Below are 14,948 nucleotides of genomic sequence, written 5' to 3'. Positions count from 1 at the left end.
TACAACACATCATGCAAGATTAGTCCATTATGAAGATTTACAGTTCCTATGTACTTTACACCTATCTTTCCACCATCAGGCACAGTAATCACATGCTCTTTGTTAGTTATCTGTTTATAGCTTGAAAAAATAGTCAGCAGGTGGCACATGTGGTCAGATGCACCACTATCAATAATCCAATCATGAATTTTGAGTGATGAAAAACAGTATGTACCTGTGTGTTGTGAAGTATTGGCATGAGTGTTACTGTTAGAATTTTTCTGCTTATTCAAGATCTCCAACAATTGTTGGTATTGAGTAGATGTAAGTTTTGCTGTCACCAATCCCTCTTTTGTACAGGCATCTTGTGCAAGATTTGCAGAGGGCTTATCATTCCCCCTTTTCCATGTGTTCTCTTTGAAGTTTGGTGGATAACCAACTATCTTGCAACACCTATCTTTGGTGTGACCAGTGATCTTACAGTGATCACAGTAAAATTGTTGTTTCTTGGCCTTGCCATTTTCTACATTGCTCTTATTTGAACTTCTTTCTTGAAACTTTCTTTTATCCATTCTACTAGCTATAGAATCACTTGTTTCAGTGAGCTTAGATCAAGATGTGTCTCCTCTTGTAGTAGAATTTTATAGGCTTGTGCTAAGGTTGGAAGCTCAGTCATCATTAACATGTTTGAACGCACTTGTCCAAACTTTTTATCAAGCCTCATTAAGAAGCTGATCATCCTGTTATTCTGTTGCATCTTGTTACACTTCTTTGCTATCTCACAAGTCACAAGTACAAGAATTAGCAGCAGCACAAGAGCAAATAGAAAGGGAATTTAGGCTATCTAGTTCATCCCATAGGGTCTTGATTTTGGTAAAAAATTCAGAAATCTTCATATTTGGGGTTTGAACAAGATTATTTAATTCTTCTTGTAAAGAATAAAGGTGGGCATTGGAACTCTGGTCATACCTTTCATTGAGTTCATTCCATATTTCCCTTGTTGTCTTGTAAGAAAGGATGCTCTCGGCAATAATGTCCTTAAGAACTGCAATGATCCACCTCATAACAACATTATTAACCCAATCCCATGCCCTTGCTGCTGTACTTTGTGTTGGCCTTGGTAATGATCCATCCACAAAACCAAGTTTGTTCTTCCCACTCAAGGCTATAGGCTATAACCATCACTCTTTTCTAGTCCACAAAACCAGAACCTGAAAAGGTAATATTCACCAATTTCGGTCTTGTGTATTGTCTAGGATCCTTTTATTGTGTTTATTTAGCACGTGATGTATTAGTCTCATCCTAGTCAACTTCTTGTATGGGTTTATATTTTTCTGTTATTAGGTTGTTAGGAGTTGTTACAGCAGTAACTAATACATTCTGTTGAGTCTTAGGCTTGTATAAATATCAACCCTCTCATTCATTTGCAATCAATCAACGAAGTTGTAATGAAAAGTTTTCTTTGACATTCTCTTGTTCACTTTACTTTTTAGATTGTTTCTTTGCATAATCTTTAACATGGTATCAGAGCAAGTTTGAATCTCAATCATTCTCTTTTGATTCTTTACCTTTCTGTGCAAATTTTTGTGTCTCTTGCATTTCTTGATTGCTGAATTTTTCAAGTTGCTGATATGGTGAACCAAAGCAATACCCAGAATAATTCTACCAGTCTTGATCCAACAATAAATGCTAGATCACCCTACTACTTGCATCCTTCAGACACAGGACAGAAAAAATATAAACCCATACAAGAAGTTGACTAGGAAAAGGATCCTAAACGATAAGCTCCTATAAGAAGATCTTTCAGAAGGAAGGACATGTGCTGAGTCTTCTGGTTAGATAGCTTGATTCTTCTGTTTGAAGCTTCTGACTTTACTGCCCTTAATCAATCATGATACGCACCTTCTGTGAAGCATACTCCCAGCTTAGATCTTTAGGTTGAGAGCTTAAACACCTGTATAAGGATCACTACCTTCAATACAAGGTAAACTAAAAGACATTTACAATACCTTCGCGATACGGTGATGCGGATGGGAAGAAGACATATATGTAAATGCACCAAAGTCTAAAAGTATTAATCATCAAGCAAGACCTTACCAAAAAGCTTTCTCGGGGAAGATTTCGATTGTAGAGTGGAAACTCGAAGAGGAAAATCTTCTTGAACCACAAAGGCAGATTTCCATATACTTCCGGTGGCAAAGGAAAGAGAGGGCTGGAACAACATTAACACAATCAATCACACCTTTCTGTTTCTTATGATCTTATCTTTCTACTTCTAATCAGTTTACTCCTCTATTCCCATTGAAATTGCAATATTTCTCCTCAAAAGCTCTCACATAGATGTGCGTAATGTAGCAATCTCAGTAGGACTGTGTAAATGTTTGGTTAGAAAAGTCACCTTTGCTTCAATTTCCGAAGAAAAAGTTATTTACCCGATATTGTACAAACATTGAAATATCATTTATTGAGGCAGGCTTCTAAGTTCCATCAAGTTTCATTTCATTACTTTGATCAGTTAACGATATCAGGGGAGCAAAATCCTCTAAACATGTACAAAAGTGTCGTGAGAAGAAGCAGGGATGAAAATACCTTGTAACTTTCTTATATAGCCTGTACTCAGCCACATTGCCAAATTTCTTATCTGCAGAATCCTGTACGAACGAAATGAGAGCATTAAGAGAATGGTTTTGTCGAAACTATTATGAAAAAAACTGCTGAAAACCAACCTCGAGCAATGGTATTCCACTGAGAAAAAAGAGCAGCAGTGTTAGGAACACTGGCCCAACGATAACAAGCCACTCAGCACCTTCAAGAACTGGTATTGAGCTGAGAAAAATTCCGCACCAAAGAAAAATCTGTCAATATTAGAGTCGGTATGTTCAGTAAAAGACATAAACTGGAAAAATAGCAATAATAACCAGGACAATATTGATTTTGTTAATGTTACAGGTCAAATATCTCGTATACCTGCAATGTCGAAAATATCTCTCGTCAAAGGTCAAAGTCAATATATAAGTCAAAGTCTAAACTACCACTTCCAATAACTACCCATTACTCCTAAAGTAACTACTCTCTATTCCCACTTACACAAGCATGATCACCATGAATTTTTATTAATCACGTAACTACCTCCATAATCCTACAACTTATTGCTATAAATACTTCATTCATCTACATGAAAAGGGTATGCAATCTTATTCTCAGACTACTCTGCTAAATTATTGTCTTACACTGATTCCCTACTATTACCTTTCCCGATTAGACTCAAGCATCGGCGAGGCTTTTCGGGACATCAGCCCCCGGTTTAGTCTTTTTTTTGGTTGAAGGCACTCGATCGGCCACTGTCAGATCATCTCACTTCCCTTAATTTGAAGGTACTTCTTACTTAAAGTCCCTTTTATAAATTCGACCGTTTCTTAGCAGAAACAGTTAAATTATGCAATAAATTTGGGCTTGTACACAAGACCAACATAAGAAGAGAGTTAACTACACATAAACTCGATGAGGTTCAATCCTGAAACCAATTGGTTTCAGGAGGAGTAGCCTATCAAATAACCTCTCTCTAATTCTTCGATGTAGGATCATATATAGGTTATTTTTCAACACTCCCCCTCACATGTGAGCTCATTATTTAATTCGATGGGAACTTCATTCTTTTCGAACCCGCAAGTTGTTTTTTATGGAAAACCGATTATGCAGTTGATGCTTAGAAAATGCACGCTAACAAAAAACACTAACCTCTCCGAAGTAGTTTGGATGACGGGAGAACTTCCAAACTCCAACATTACACCATTTGCCTCTATTACGTGGTAAATTTTTGAATGAAAGTTTCTGCTGATCAGCTGTAGCTTCAAGAGAAAACCCTATGGACCACATAATCCATCCAATTATATCTAGTGCTTGAATCGATGGATTCTTGCCACTAGCATTGACGATTGTCACCGGTAAGCTCACAGTCCATACCCACATAGCCTGTCACCATTTGATAATCGATTGACAAAGACATTGAAGAGATTCTCGTAATTGAAATCAAAAATAAGATGAACCCAGGGAATGGCTCAAAGGCAACAGTCAGAAACATATTTTAAAAAGTTTACCTGAAAGATCCAGAATACGACCAGTTTCCCCAAATTATTACGCATCTTATCAAATCGACGGTCCTCTCCCCATTGAAAAATTCTGATATAAAGCTTAGGTGAGCGAAATAAAAAATTCATTCATTATTTTATAGGTACAACACAACAACGTCAAAGTCATAATCCAAACAATACGAGGCGGGCTACATGAACCAAGATCATGTCATATTCACCATAGTGAAAACATAGAAAAACAAGCTTTAACGTGCATAGAGACAGTGTCACATAATTCCTTTATCTCCTCGTGAAGTATGAATAGAAAAATAGATGACATTGTAAATGGTTGACTTTGGGCTATTGTTGGGTCATTTTGACATAGGTATACAATCAGGGTCTGAAGTAAGAGCAAAAGCCCAATCAAGAAGCAGATCCATGCCATACAAATACTAAAGTATAAGCTGGGTTGAAAACATTAGCTCATACCTCATTAGAAGAAACAGCCCCAAACGTAGACCCCATACTAGCACGAGCAAACTCAAAACTACCTAAAAAATAGATGGCGTTGTATATCAGTGAAATCATAACTTGCTCTTCCTTTTTGTTTGGACGGGTTTGAACAGGTTACAGAGTTACATGTACCTGTCTAAAGTGCCATGAACCTTTGATGACTAGAGTCAATACAGAAAGTATGATAAAATTTGTGCTCCCTAAGACAACCACAACACTCGGTTACATGAATCATGAATAATAGTTAGCAACACCAGTAAATTTTATAAAGGAATGAACATAACACCAGTTTAACACATGAAATATCCACTAAATCAGTCATCAGAAACTATGGAACAGCCAATATTTTCAGTGAATAAGCAATCTTTGACTTGCGAGTTGCTTGATCCACAGTGACAAGAAAAAAATGTCGTATAAGAGACTAGAATGCAACTTTTCCCTTTTGATCTGAGCATCTCCTGCATACACTTTTGGCAATGTTGACTAAACGCTGCGCCACTGCTAGCAAACACATCAGTACACTAACACAAATGTCTAGTACTTGTCTTTCATATAAACCGTGCTAAGTGTATAAGTGATTAATCTCTAAGTATTACGAATGCACCACTCAACTTCTACTAGTAATTTGATCACATGAAAACCTAAAAAGTATGCTCTTTATCTCCATCAAAATAGCAGAGTAATTTGGTCACAAGAAAACCTGAAAGAGCCGCTAAACTGGCTTCCGAAACCAGTCGTACTAACTGAAAAATAATGGCATCAAACAAAATCTCTAAATGCAAAGTAAAATTTAGTGCCACTGGGGTTGCTAATGTTGTTGATGTAGCTAACCGGATCATCTAACAAGTATTATTACCAACAAATATAAGATTATGATGCGATTTCATATAAGGAAACTCTTGTGAGAGACCATCTCTCAAAGAGGCGACTTCAAAACAAGAAGCTCATATTTGTATTTTCTCTTTAATTTGTATTAATTGGGCTATTTAGCCCATATATCTAATGTGTCTCTCGGAAAAACCGTCTCTCGCAATAATTTGTGTTTCATAAATTAACTTTTGTAGAAGTCAATTACTTCCAACTAAAGCCCATCAATTACTTTAAGTAATGGGACAAAGGAGTATTAGAAACTTCAATCATAAATATAAGTATTTCACAATAAGCAACATCCTCAAAAGTTTTAGTAGAACATATGTTCCAAAATAATAGAGTATCATTGTTCCATTGGCTTACATATTTTGAACCGTCCATAAAGTCTTTGCATAAATTAGAAAATAACCTAGAAACTACTAAACAACCTCCTTCTCCCACCCCTCCCCCAACCCTTCCATAACAGTCCAATTCTACTTGCCATCACTCAAATAAGATAAAGATAGCAGTCGAATCATCACAAGGCACAATACTCCAAAGGGTACATAAATTATATACATATCTGACTATTCTAATTTCTACCCCCAAACAGAACAAGAGTCAATACTGTCCCACCCAAACTGAGATTAGGGTTTAGTCTAAACATTAGAATTCCTCAGGGTTCCCTAGTGCCACTTGATATAACATAACAATATCAATTAAATTCATTTCACCAACCATTAATTCATAGCACAATTTCTAAAACCCTAAGCTACTTATTAATGGCTCCTACATAGGCGGGGTTTAGAGTTAGATGTACGCAGCCAACCTTATTCTTGTTAGTGACAAGGAAGAGATTGTTCCCGATTACCCCTTGCTAGCAATGTTGAGTAACGATAAATGCATGAGAAAATTGTCAAACATTAAATTTTCTATACCCATATTATAATTCTGAAAGAATTGCATTCATAATTATCGAATAACACAATTACATAACCAACTATCAACATTTGAAAATCCATTCAAGAAAATTGTCCAACTTTTCATTTACTATATACACCCATATTACAAACCTGCAAAATAGCATTCATTTTCTTAATGGGAATATCATACAACGCAATTACAGAACAATCCATCAAGATTTGATAAATCATTTTAATAAAAATAATTCAAAATTGAAAGAAAGATGGTATAGAATTATGCAACAAAAGATTACCAGCAAAGTCAGTGACTTTATCAAACTTGAGAAGAGCAGTGACAACAAAGAAAATGAACTGATAACACACCTGTAATTGTAAATTGTAAATTGTAAATTGTAAAGAAGAACAGAAGAAAACTCAAAATCAAAATTAAGGAGTTAGTTTTGTAAAAGAAAAATATATTAGTAAACAAAATTAAAATAGAAAAATAGAGAAAGAAAAAGAGAGGAGTAATACAGTGACAATGGAAGTGAGAGCTAAGAAATGGGAGTCTAGTGCTTTTGCCATGGCATTGGCAATTGGTAATTGTTGTTGCCCAATGCCCAGGAGAACTACATTTTTTCTCTCAAGTCTCAACTATATTTGTGCATAGGATTTCAACATTTCACTTCTCAATCTAATATACTCTAAATTAGGGATGCAGGCGGGGCGGGTCTAATAGGAGACCCGCCCCATCCCCGCCCCATCGGTGATGGGGATGGGTCCCGGTTTGATGGGTCATGGGACGGGTACGGGTATAAAATTCATACCCACCGCGGGGATGGGATGGGTTTTAGGTGATACCTGCCCCATCCCCGCCCCGCCCCATCCTCGCCTCGCCCCGTCCTGCCTCACGAAATGTACAAATTTTGAGAATTGGAATACCCTAAATTATTTTTCAAATTTCTGAAAACCTTGAATTATTTTACACCTATAATTAAGTTTGGATATAAATTTATGTATTGTGGGTGATTATATTGTTATTAATTTCATATTTTCATGATGCTTCATTTGCTCACAAGGTTTTTGGTAAAATGTTTGTTTTGTAATTTGATCGGATCTCTGGTTTCGTTAATAATATTTCATTATTCTGATATTATTAGCGGTTCATTTAGTTGAATTAATGAGTGTTAATAAAAACATAATGTGATTCAGCCATAAATACTACTTCATAAGGTCTAAGATCATGTTTTTTAGAGTAAGGTTTATAATCATGTTTTTTCTATTTTTTATCCTTTTTTCTCAATAAAATTTGTTTATATTCATTACGAGTTGTGTAGAGGTAGGCGATATTAAGTGATGATTAGACGGGGATTTGAAAATAAATATGTGACACAGATGGGTATTAAGCGGGGATTTGACGGGTGGTGGGGCAGGTAAAATGGGTATTAGACGGGGATGGATACCCAGATGGGGATGGGGATGGGGATGGTATTAGGTACAAACCCATCGGGGCGGGGACGGGGAAAAAAATTATACCCGCCGCGGGGATGGGGATGGGGATTGATTTACCAGATGGGGATGGGGATGGTAACGCCAATACCCGCCCCGCCCCGCCCCGTTTGCATCCCTACTCTAAATAGGAAAATTTACTTAATAATTTAATTTTTTATTAATTTTCTTATAATAATTTTAACTTTTAATTTCAATTTTAAAGCCACTTATTTTAAAATATTATTATTTAAATAATAATTGATTTTTGCAGGTTAATTAAAAAAGAAAAATAAAATTAAAATCAAAAATATCAAAAATTGAAAAGTTAAAATCAAAATTGAATCTTACTACTTGATTTTCTTTTTTATTTTATTTTTTTCTATTAATCAATTTTTTCAATTTAATTTTGTATTTATTTTTTATTTTTTATGCAAAATGTGTTGTTGTATAGATAAGATGTTACCTTAATGCATTTTTAGCCAACACCCCTCATAACTAAGATTATTCATATTTAATCAAAAGTTAAGATTATTGTAGGAAAATCGGTAAAAAGTTAAATTATTTTGGGTAATTTTTCGTAATAATAATAATAATAATAATAATAATAATAATAATAATAATAATAATAATTATTATTATTATTATTATTTATCACCCAAATGAGGTGAGAATTTTTGCATTATATTGGGTAGCAAATTTGTGAAGGACATGGATAGAGCATTGGTTTTTTTAGGTTTTTGTTTTTAATTATAAAAATAGATTGTGAGAAGGGATGATGAGAATTGAACGTATATTTCATCTAGAAAATATGATTCTAGCTTTATTGAAGCAACATCGGTTTTATCACAATACATGATTTAGTAAATAAAATTTTTATAATTTTTAATTATGTAAAATTTGAGATATTTTAGCAATCTAACTATTTAAAATGCATATTATAAAAAATATTGCAAGTAAAAAGAAAAAAAAATCCTTATTATGGATTTTATAAAATATTGTAGTATGTAAATTGTAATCAATTCTATAACTCCTACGAGGCCTTAAAATTAGACAAGTGAATTGTTGACTCGATCCAAACAATTATAGAGTATTAACTTGAAAGTTTTGTCCTCTAATTAAGAAATAGTCGAACCAAGAAACTTGGCTCAAACGCAGTCATAATCCAATTTCAACAATTTTTTTTAATTTTTTTTTTCATTTTTAGTTAAACTCACTAATTTTTATTTTTTTTTTCAATTGAATTCAATATTTCTTTGTTGACACACTAAAAGAGAGAATTGATAATGTCTCTCTTGAGAGACAGTTTTTATAAGAGACGGCTTTTTAAGTCCAAGTCTAACATTTAAAAAAAAAGAAAAAAACCTAAAAGTTAACGCGTACATTTGACCTTATTTAGAGTTGGTGTTATAGCTATTAAAATTAGTGTTATAACCTATTAAAATCGATGGTCACCAAATAAGTTTTTACATATGAATAACGATAGGCAGTAACTACTAAAATAATTAATTAGATGTGAATAACAATATACTTGTGGGAAAACTTTATACTACCTACTTTTTTTATTAATAGCTATATTATTTTTTTATATAAGACCTTTTTAAATGAAGTATAACTAATAAATAAACTCAATCCTTAAATTTCGCCACCGTTTTCATTTTATCGTAAACCCTGAGGAAATTATGAATTTGCCCCTAGATTTTCAAAAAATTACGATTTTGCCATTGAACTTAAAATTTCCTACATATACCACAGTCTCACTAAAATTTTTCTTACCACACTTAAAAACCAACTTACAAAAGCAAATTGTTGGAGAAAAAACTAAGTTCAATCCGCAAACAATTAATTGAGGTAATTTTTTTTCGAATGTAATTAATTTAAATTTACAAACGGAAAAAAAAATATTTAAATTGAATCGCCCAGATCTGGGCAATTCAATTTAAATTTTTATTTTATTTTTTTTTCGTTTATTTTTGAATAATTATTATAATTTATAATTATATTATTATTGTTATTATTATTATTATTTTTTTTATTACTGCTATTATTATTAATTTTATTATTATTGTTATTATTGTTGTGATTGTTATTATTTTTATTATTAAATATATATTTATGTTTTGATTTTTAATTTATTAATGTAAATATGTTTGTTATAATAATTATTATTTTTTTTATTATTAATAAATTTTTTATATTATTTTTATTATTATTGTTATTATTGTTGTTTTTTTTCGAATCTAAATTATTTAAATTTAAAAAAAATTAAAATGAATCGCTCAGATCTGGGCGATTCATTTTATTTATTTATTTATTTATTTTCGTATCTTTTTGATAATAATTATTATTATTTTTAATTTTATTATTGTTGTTGTTATTATTATTATTATTATTATTATTATTATTATTATTATTATTATTATTATTATTATTACTGTTATTATTATTAATTTTTTTATTATTTTTGTGATTGTTATTATTTTTATTATTAAATTATTATTTTTCTTTTAATTATTAATTTATTATTTTAAATATGTTTATTATAATTAATATTATTATTATTAATAAACTTTTTATGTTGTGTTGAAAATTATTTTTATTATTGGTGTTGTTTGGTTTTTTTTTCCTTTTTTTTTTCCATTTTTTATCTTTAAGACTAATTATTATTATTTTTATTTATATTATTATTGTTGTTATTATTATTATTATTATTATTATTATTATTATTATTATTATTATTATTATTATTATTACTGTTATTCTTATTATTTTTACTATTATATTATTGTTATTAAGTGTGATTTCCATTTATTAATTAAGTTTTAAATTCAGTGGCAATTTTGTAATTTTTTAAACTTCAGGTGCAAATACGTTATTATTTTTACTATTATATTATTCGTTTTGTTATTGTTATAAAATGAAAAGGGGTGGCGAAATTTAGTAACTCCCTAAATAAAAACTTTACTTTTGTAGTGCTAAATAGTTGTTCAGGTTCAGCAACAGTGGATTACCATTTAAAAGCGTAGTAGTTATAATTTTGTGCAAGTAATAAAAAAGTTATGATAAATAGATACAGTATTAATGTATTATACTACTAATACTACTTGGACTGGGAATACTATTTATCCTACTGCGAAACTCCTATTTGGAGTAGTATTTATGCAAAGAGCAGTAGATTCCTAAAAACAGTAGCAAACATGAAAAAACTGGAAGTCTTGAAATAAGTTGTAAAATGAACGCACATAAAATGTCTGCTATTTTGTCAGGCATGCATGCATATGTAAACAAAGTGATCCTACAATTCAATTACTTGAAATAATGGACATACATTACATACCTTTAATTCTGCAGCTTTTTACACTATTCTTCTTCACTACAGAATCTAACACCACCCCTAAAAAACATATACCATCTTTGGCAAAGCGTCCATAACTAATGCTACTCACACGTTAATACTAGCAATTTCTTGTAAATTAATCAATTTATCATAATAAACTATTTTACTCAGTTAATTTATTAAGAAATAACATTAGATATAATTCCACCAATCAACTATCTATGTTTAACTGAATAAGTTAAAAATGTCTAAAAAACTATAATACCAATCAACACCTAGGTTGCACTAAAACGGACACGGACACGACACAGGTACGGAAAAACGTTAACTTAAAAATGGCGGACACGGGAACACGAAAATGGTAATAATATAATAAATATATCAAATTAAAGATAATTTTATAATCTTTCATTTGATATTTGTAAATAAACACTTTAAAAACATAAAACTCACATAAAATGCAAATAAGTACCAAATAAACAACATGAGTATTTAAAAATAGTCATACAAACCAAATCAAAGAAAACCAAATAAATAGGTAAATTTAAGTTTTATCATCACACATCATCCATATGACATCCATCATCATCCTCCGCTACTACAAAAGTAGTTTCCTACTCGGGCTCATCAAGAGAAAGATCCGCCATGCCAAGACAAATAGAATCTTCTAGATTTCCAAAGTCAAAATTCTAATTACAAACACATTAACAAATAACAATTAACAAATATTCAAAGAGGATATACAAAAAAATCAAGAACAACGTTTCAACTTTTCAAAATTCAAATTACAAACACATTAACAATTTAACATTAACAAATTTTCAATCACTTAAACAACATAAACAAAAAAAAAAATCAAGAAACAACATTCTAACAAAATTATTATTAAAATTTCAACATTTTCATATGTTGGTTCAAATTTTCAATAGCTTAGAAACAATTTGAATTCACAAATAGAATTCTTAAACCCAATTCCAGGTTTTTTAAACCCAATTTCAACATTTAACAAATTTGAATTCACAAGAAATTAAGATTAACACTAAGATTAAATATTAGAACAAGATTAATATTAAGATTTAGGATAAAGAGTGAAAATACCTTAAATAAAATCAAAAGAGAGTGCGGCAGTGTTCGTCTGTGATGGTCTGATGGAGGACAGGAGGAGCAGCGGGCGGCGGTGGTGTGGTGCGGGAGTGCGGCGGCGACAGTGGAGGTGGAGGAAGAGTTGTGTAGAGTTTTTAAGGTTAGAGTGAAAGAGAGTTGAGAGGAGTGAGAGGAGAGCAAGAGAGGGAATTGAGAGGGAAGGGAAACTGGGAAAGGGAATTCGTGTATCAGTGACTGTGAGTGACTATTCTGAAATTCAATTTTTTATTTTTTTATTTTTTATTTTTTAAAAAACGTGTCCTTGACTTTTGCCGTGTCCCTTCCGTGTCCTTGCCGTGTCCCTTCCGTGTCCTTGCCGTGTCCGCGTGTCCGGAAAAATATTAAAATATTGGACGCTTCATTTGGCGTGTCGGACACGGATTTTCGCGTGACCATGTCCGACACGTGTCCGACATGCAACACGCCTGTTCAGTGCCGTGTCCGTGTGTCACAGATCAACACCTTCACATTAGTTCCAATCAAATTTTGGTAGGAAAAACTTTATTTCACCAAAAATTTTCAAGTTAATATAATTTTGTCAAACTAAATAATAGGAGTAGAACAGTTAACCTCTAAAACCCAAATTTTTGTAATCAGTGATAAGATTATGTAAATTAAATTTGACTTTAATCTAAATCGATCTGCTTTTTTTTTTTATATCGTTGTTTTTAATTAGTCTTTCTATTTGATGATTTAGATGAGAGTTTAGGTCGTAGCTTCTTAATAACAAGGTGGTAATGAAATCTTTGTTAAATTAAGTTAAATATATATATTGTTTATTATTTATTAATAATTTTGTTATTGGAAGAAGTTCAAGTTAGAGCCTAAAATGTAATGGATGATGAGGTGAATACCAACAGATTTGGAAGAACTTTATTATAGTTTAAATATTCTAATATATTCCACTGTTGGGAATAGGGTTTTTAGGTTGGAATTCAAGATATCTTGGTCCTTAATTTATTGCTTCAAACTAGGTAAAAAAAGAACACAAATTCTTAGTTGAAACCGTCTTTAAAAAAGACCTTTTAATATATGGGCCGAACCAAATTTCAAATTAAAAAAAAAAAAAAAAAACTAATTCTAGACGTGTTTTCTTAATCACTCCAAAATAACTTTTCAGTTTCCATTTGCCATTTTTCAATCTCTTGCCAGACAAACCACTTAACTTCCTAAAACAATCATCTCCTTCTCTGAATTTCACTCTTACAATCTTCATTTTCAATCTTCAAGCTTTCCATTTTCGTGCTTCAATTTCTCTTTCTCATCTTCACCACGGCTCTCATCAAAGGTATGTATTTTATGTTTTTTCTTTTCCAATTGCGTTTTCATTTTCGATCTTCAACATTTGCAATTCCATCAAAAGTATGTATTTATGCTTTATCTTCACCATTTTCGTTTTTAAAACTTCCATTTTATATTTTTAGGGGTTAAATTTGTTTGTTTTTCGATTTTACTTGTTCTTGATTTAGGGTCTAAAATATGGAAAAAGATAAGTGATGATGTTGTCTTGGCTTTTGTATTCGCAAAGAAGATCAAAAAGGTTCCTTCTAAGAATCAAAATGACAACCCTCAACAGTCAAAGGCAGCACATAAAGTACCCCAACAAAGGACTTAGTAATTGAAATTATAATATTGTGTATTTGGGTTTATGGTAGTGTGTATTTGTCGTATTATTATGTATTCATATTTGGGATTATACAGAAATTATAATAATGTGTATTTGGATTTATAATATTGTGTATTTGGATTTATAATAGTTTGTATTTGTTGTATTGGTATGTATTCATATTTGGGGTTATGTAGAAATTATAATAATATGTATTTGAATTTATAATATTGTATGTTAGGATTTATAGTAGTATGTATTTGTGTTTATAATTGTTTGTAGTTTATAATATTTAGATTTATAAAGTAATATTATAATTCTAACTAAATAATGTTTTACCCCCAACTAAACAATGTTACAATCACAACTAAACTATGTTATAGCCCCAATTAAACTATGTTATAATCCCAACTAAATAATATTATACTCCCAACTACATTATGTTATTACCCCAACTAAAAATGATATAATCCACACTACACAATGTTATACTCCCAATTACATCAGCTTATGTCAAATATTCACAGTTATAATACCAATTATCTTAAGGTATGACCTCAAATCTATGTTGTTATAACACAAAATATATTATGTTATAACCTTAAATATATATTGTTATAACCCCACATATATTATGTTATAACCCCAAATATATTATGTTACTACGCAATGTTATACTCCCAATTACATCAACCTCTGTCAAATGTTCACAATTATAATACTAATTATATTTGGTTATATACCGAAATATATGGATTTATAACCACAATTGCTTTTATTACCCTTCCCCCAAAATTAGCCATTGTATTTTTCAACATCACTATTTTCCACCATTGATGAAGCTTAGTTTTTTTAAAAAAAAATCTGAAAAACCACAAATTGCTTTTATTACCTTCCCCAAACAGTAGACATTGTTATCTTCTTCAACATTATTGTTTCCACCATTAACGAAGCTTAATTTTTTTAAAAAAAAAAGAATTACAATCGAATCCAAAAATTAAATCTTCAATTGTAGTATGGAAAATTGATTTCTTCATTTTTTAGCGATAAGTTAATGTGGG

General features: G+C 31.2%; 1 protein-coding gene across 1 annotated transcript; it reads right to left on the bottom strand.

The window, feature by feature from the left end:
• Window positions 1–1,548: 1,548 nt before the first annotated feature.
• LOC130815931 (uncharacterized protein C594.04c-like) lies at window positions 1,549–7,005 on the bottom strand. The gene is made up of 10 exons (XM_057682474.1): window positions 6,848–7,005; window positions 6,628–6,697; window positions 4,695–4,762; window positions 4,539–4,600; window positions 4,077–4,158; window positions 3,718–3,951; window positions 2,706–2,834; window positions 2,569–2,630; window positions 2,077–2,191; window positions 1,549–1,933 (listed from the first exon to the last, which is right to left on the bottom strand). Exons 1-10 carry the CDS (start codon window positions 6,896–6,898, stop codon window positions 1,913–1,915), a joined length of 894 nt encoding a protein of 297 aa, XP_057538457.1. The 5' UTR covers window positions 6,899–7,005; the 3' UTR covers window positions 1,549–1,912.
• Window positions 7,006–14,948: the final 7,943 nt, after the last annotated feature.

Source organism: Amaranthus tricolor, chromosome 6 (assembly GCF_026212465.1).
Source record: "Amaranthus tricolor cultivar Red isolate AtriRed21 chromosome 6, ASM2621246v1, whole genome shotgun sequence".
Taxonomy (NCBI): domain Eukaryota; kingdom Viridiplantae; phylum Streptophyta; class Magnoliopsida; order Caryophyllales; family Amaranthaceae; genus Amaranthus; species Amaranthus tricolor.
This window is presented reverse-complemented; position numbering and strand designations above follow the sequence as displayed.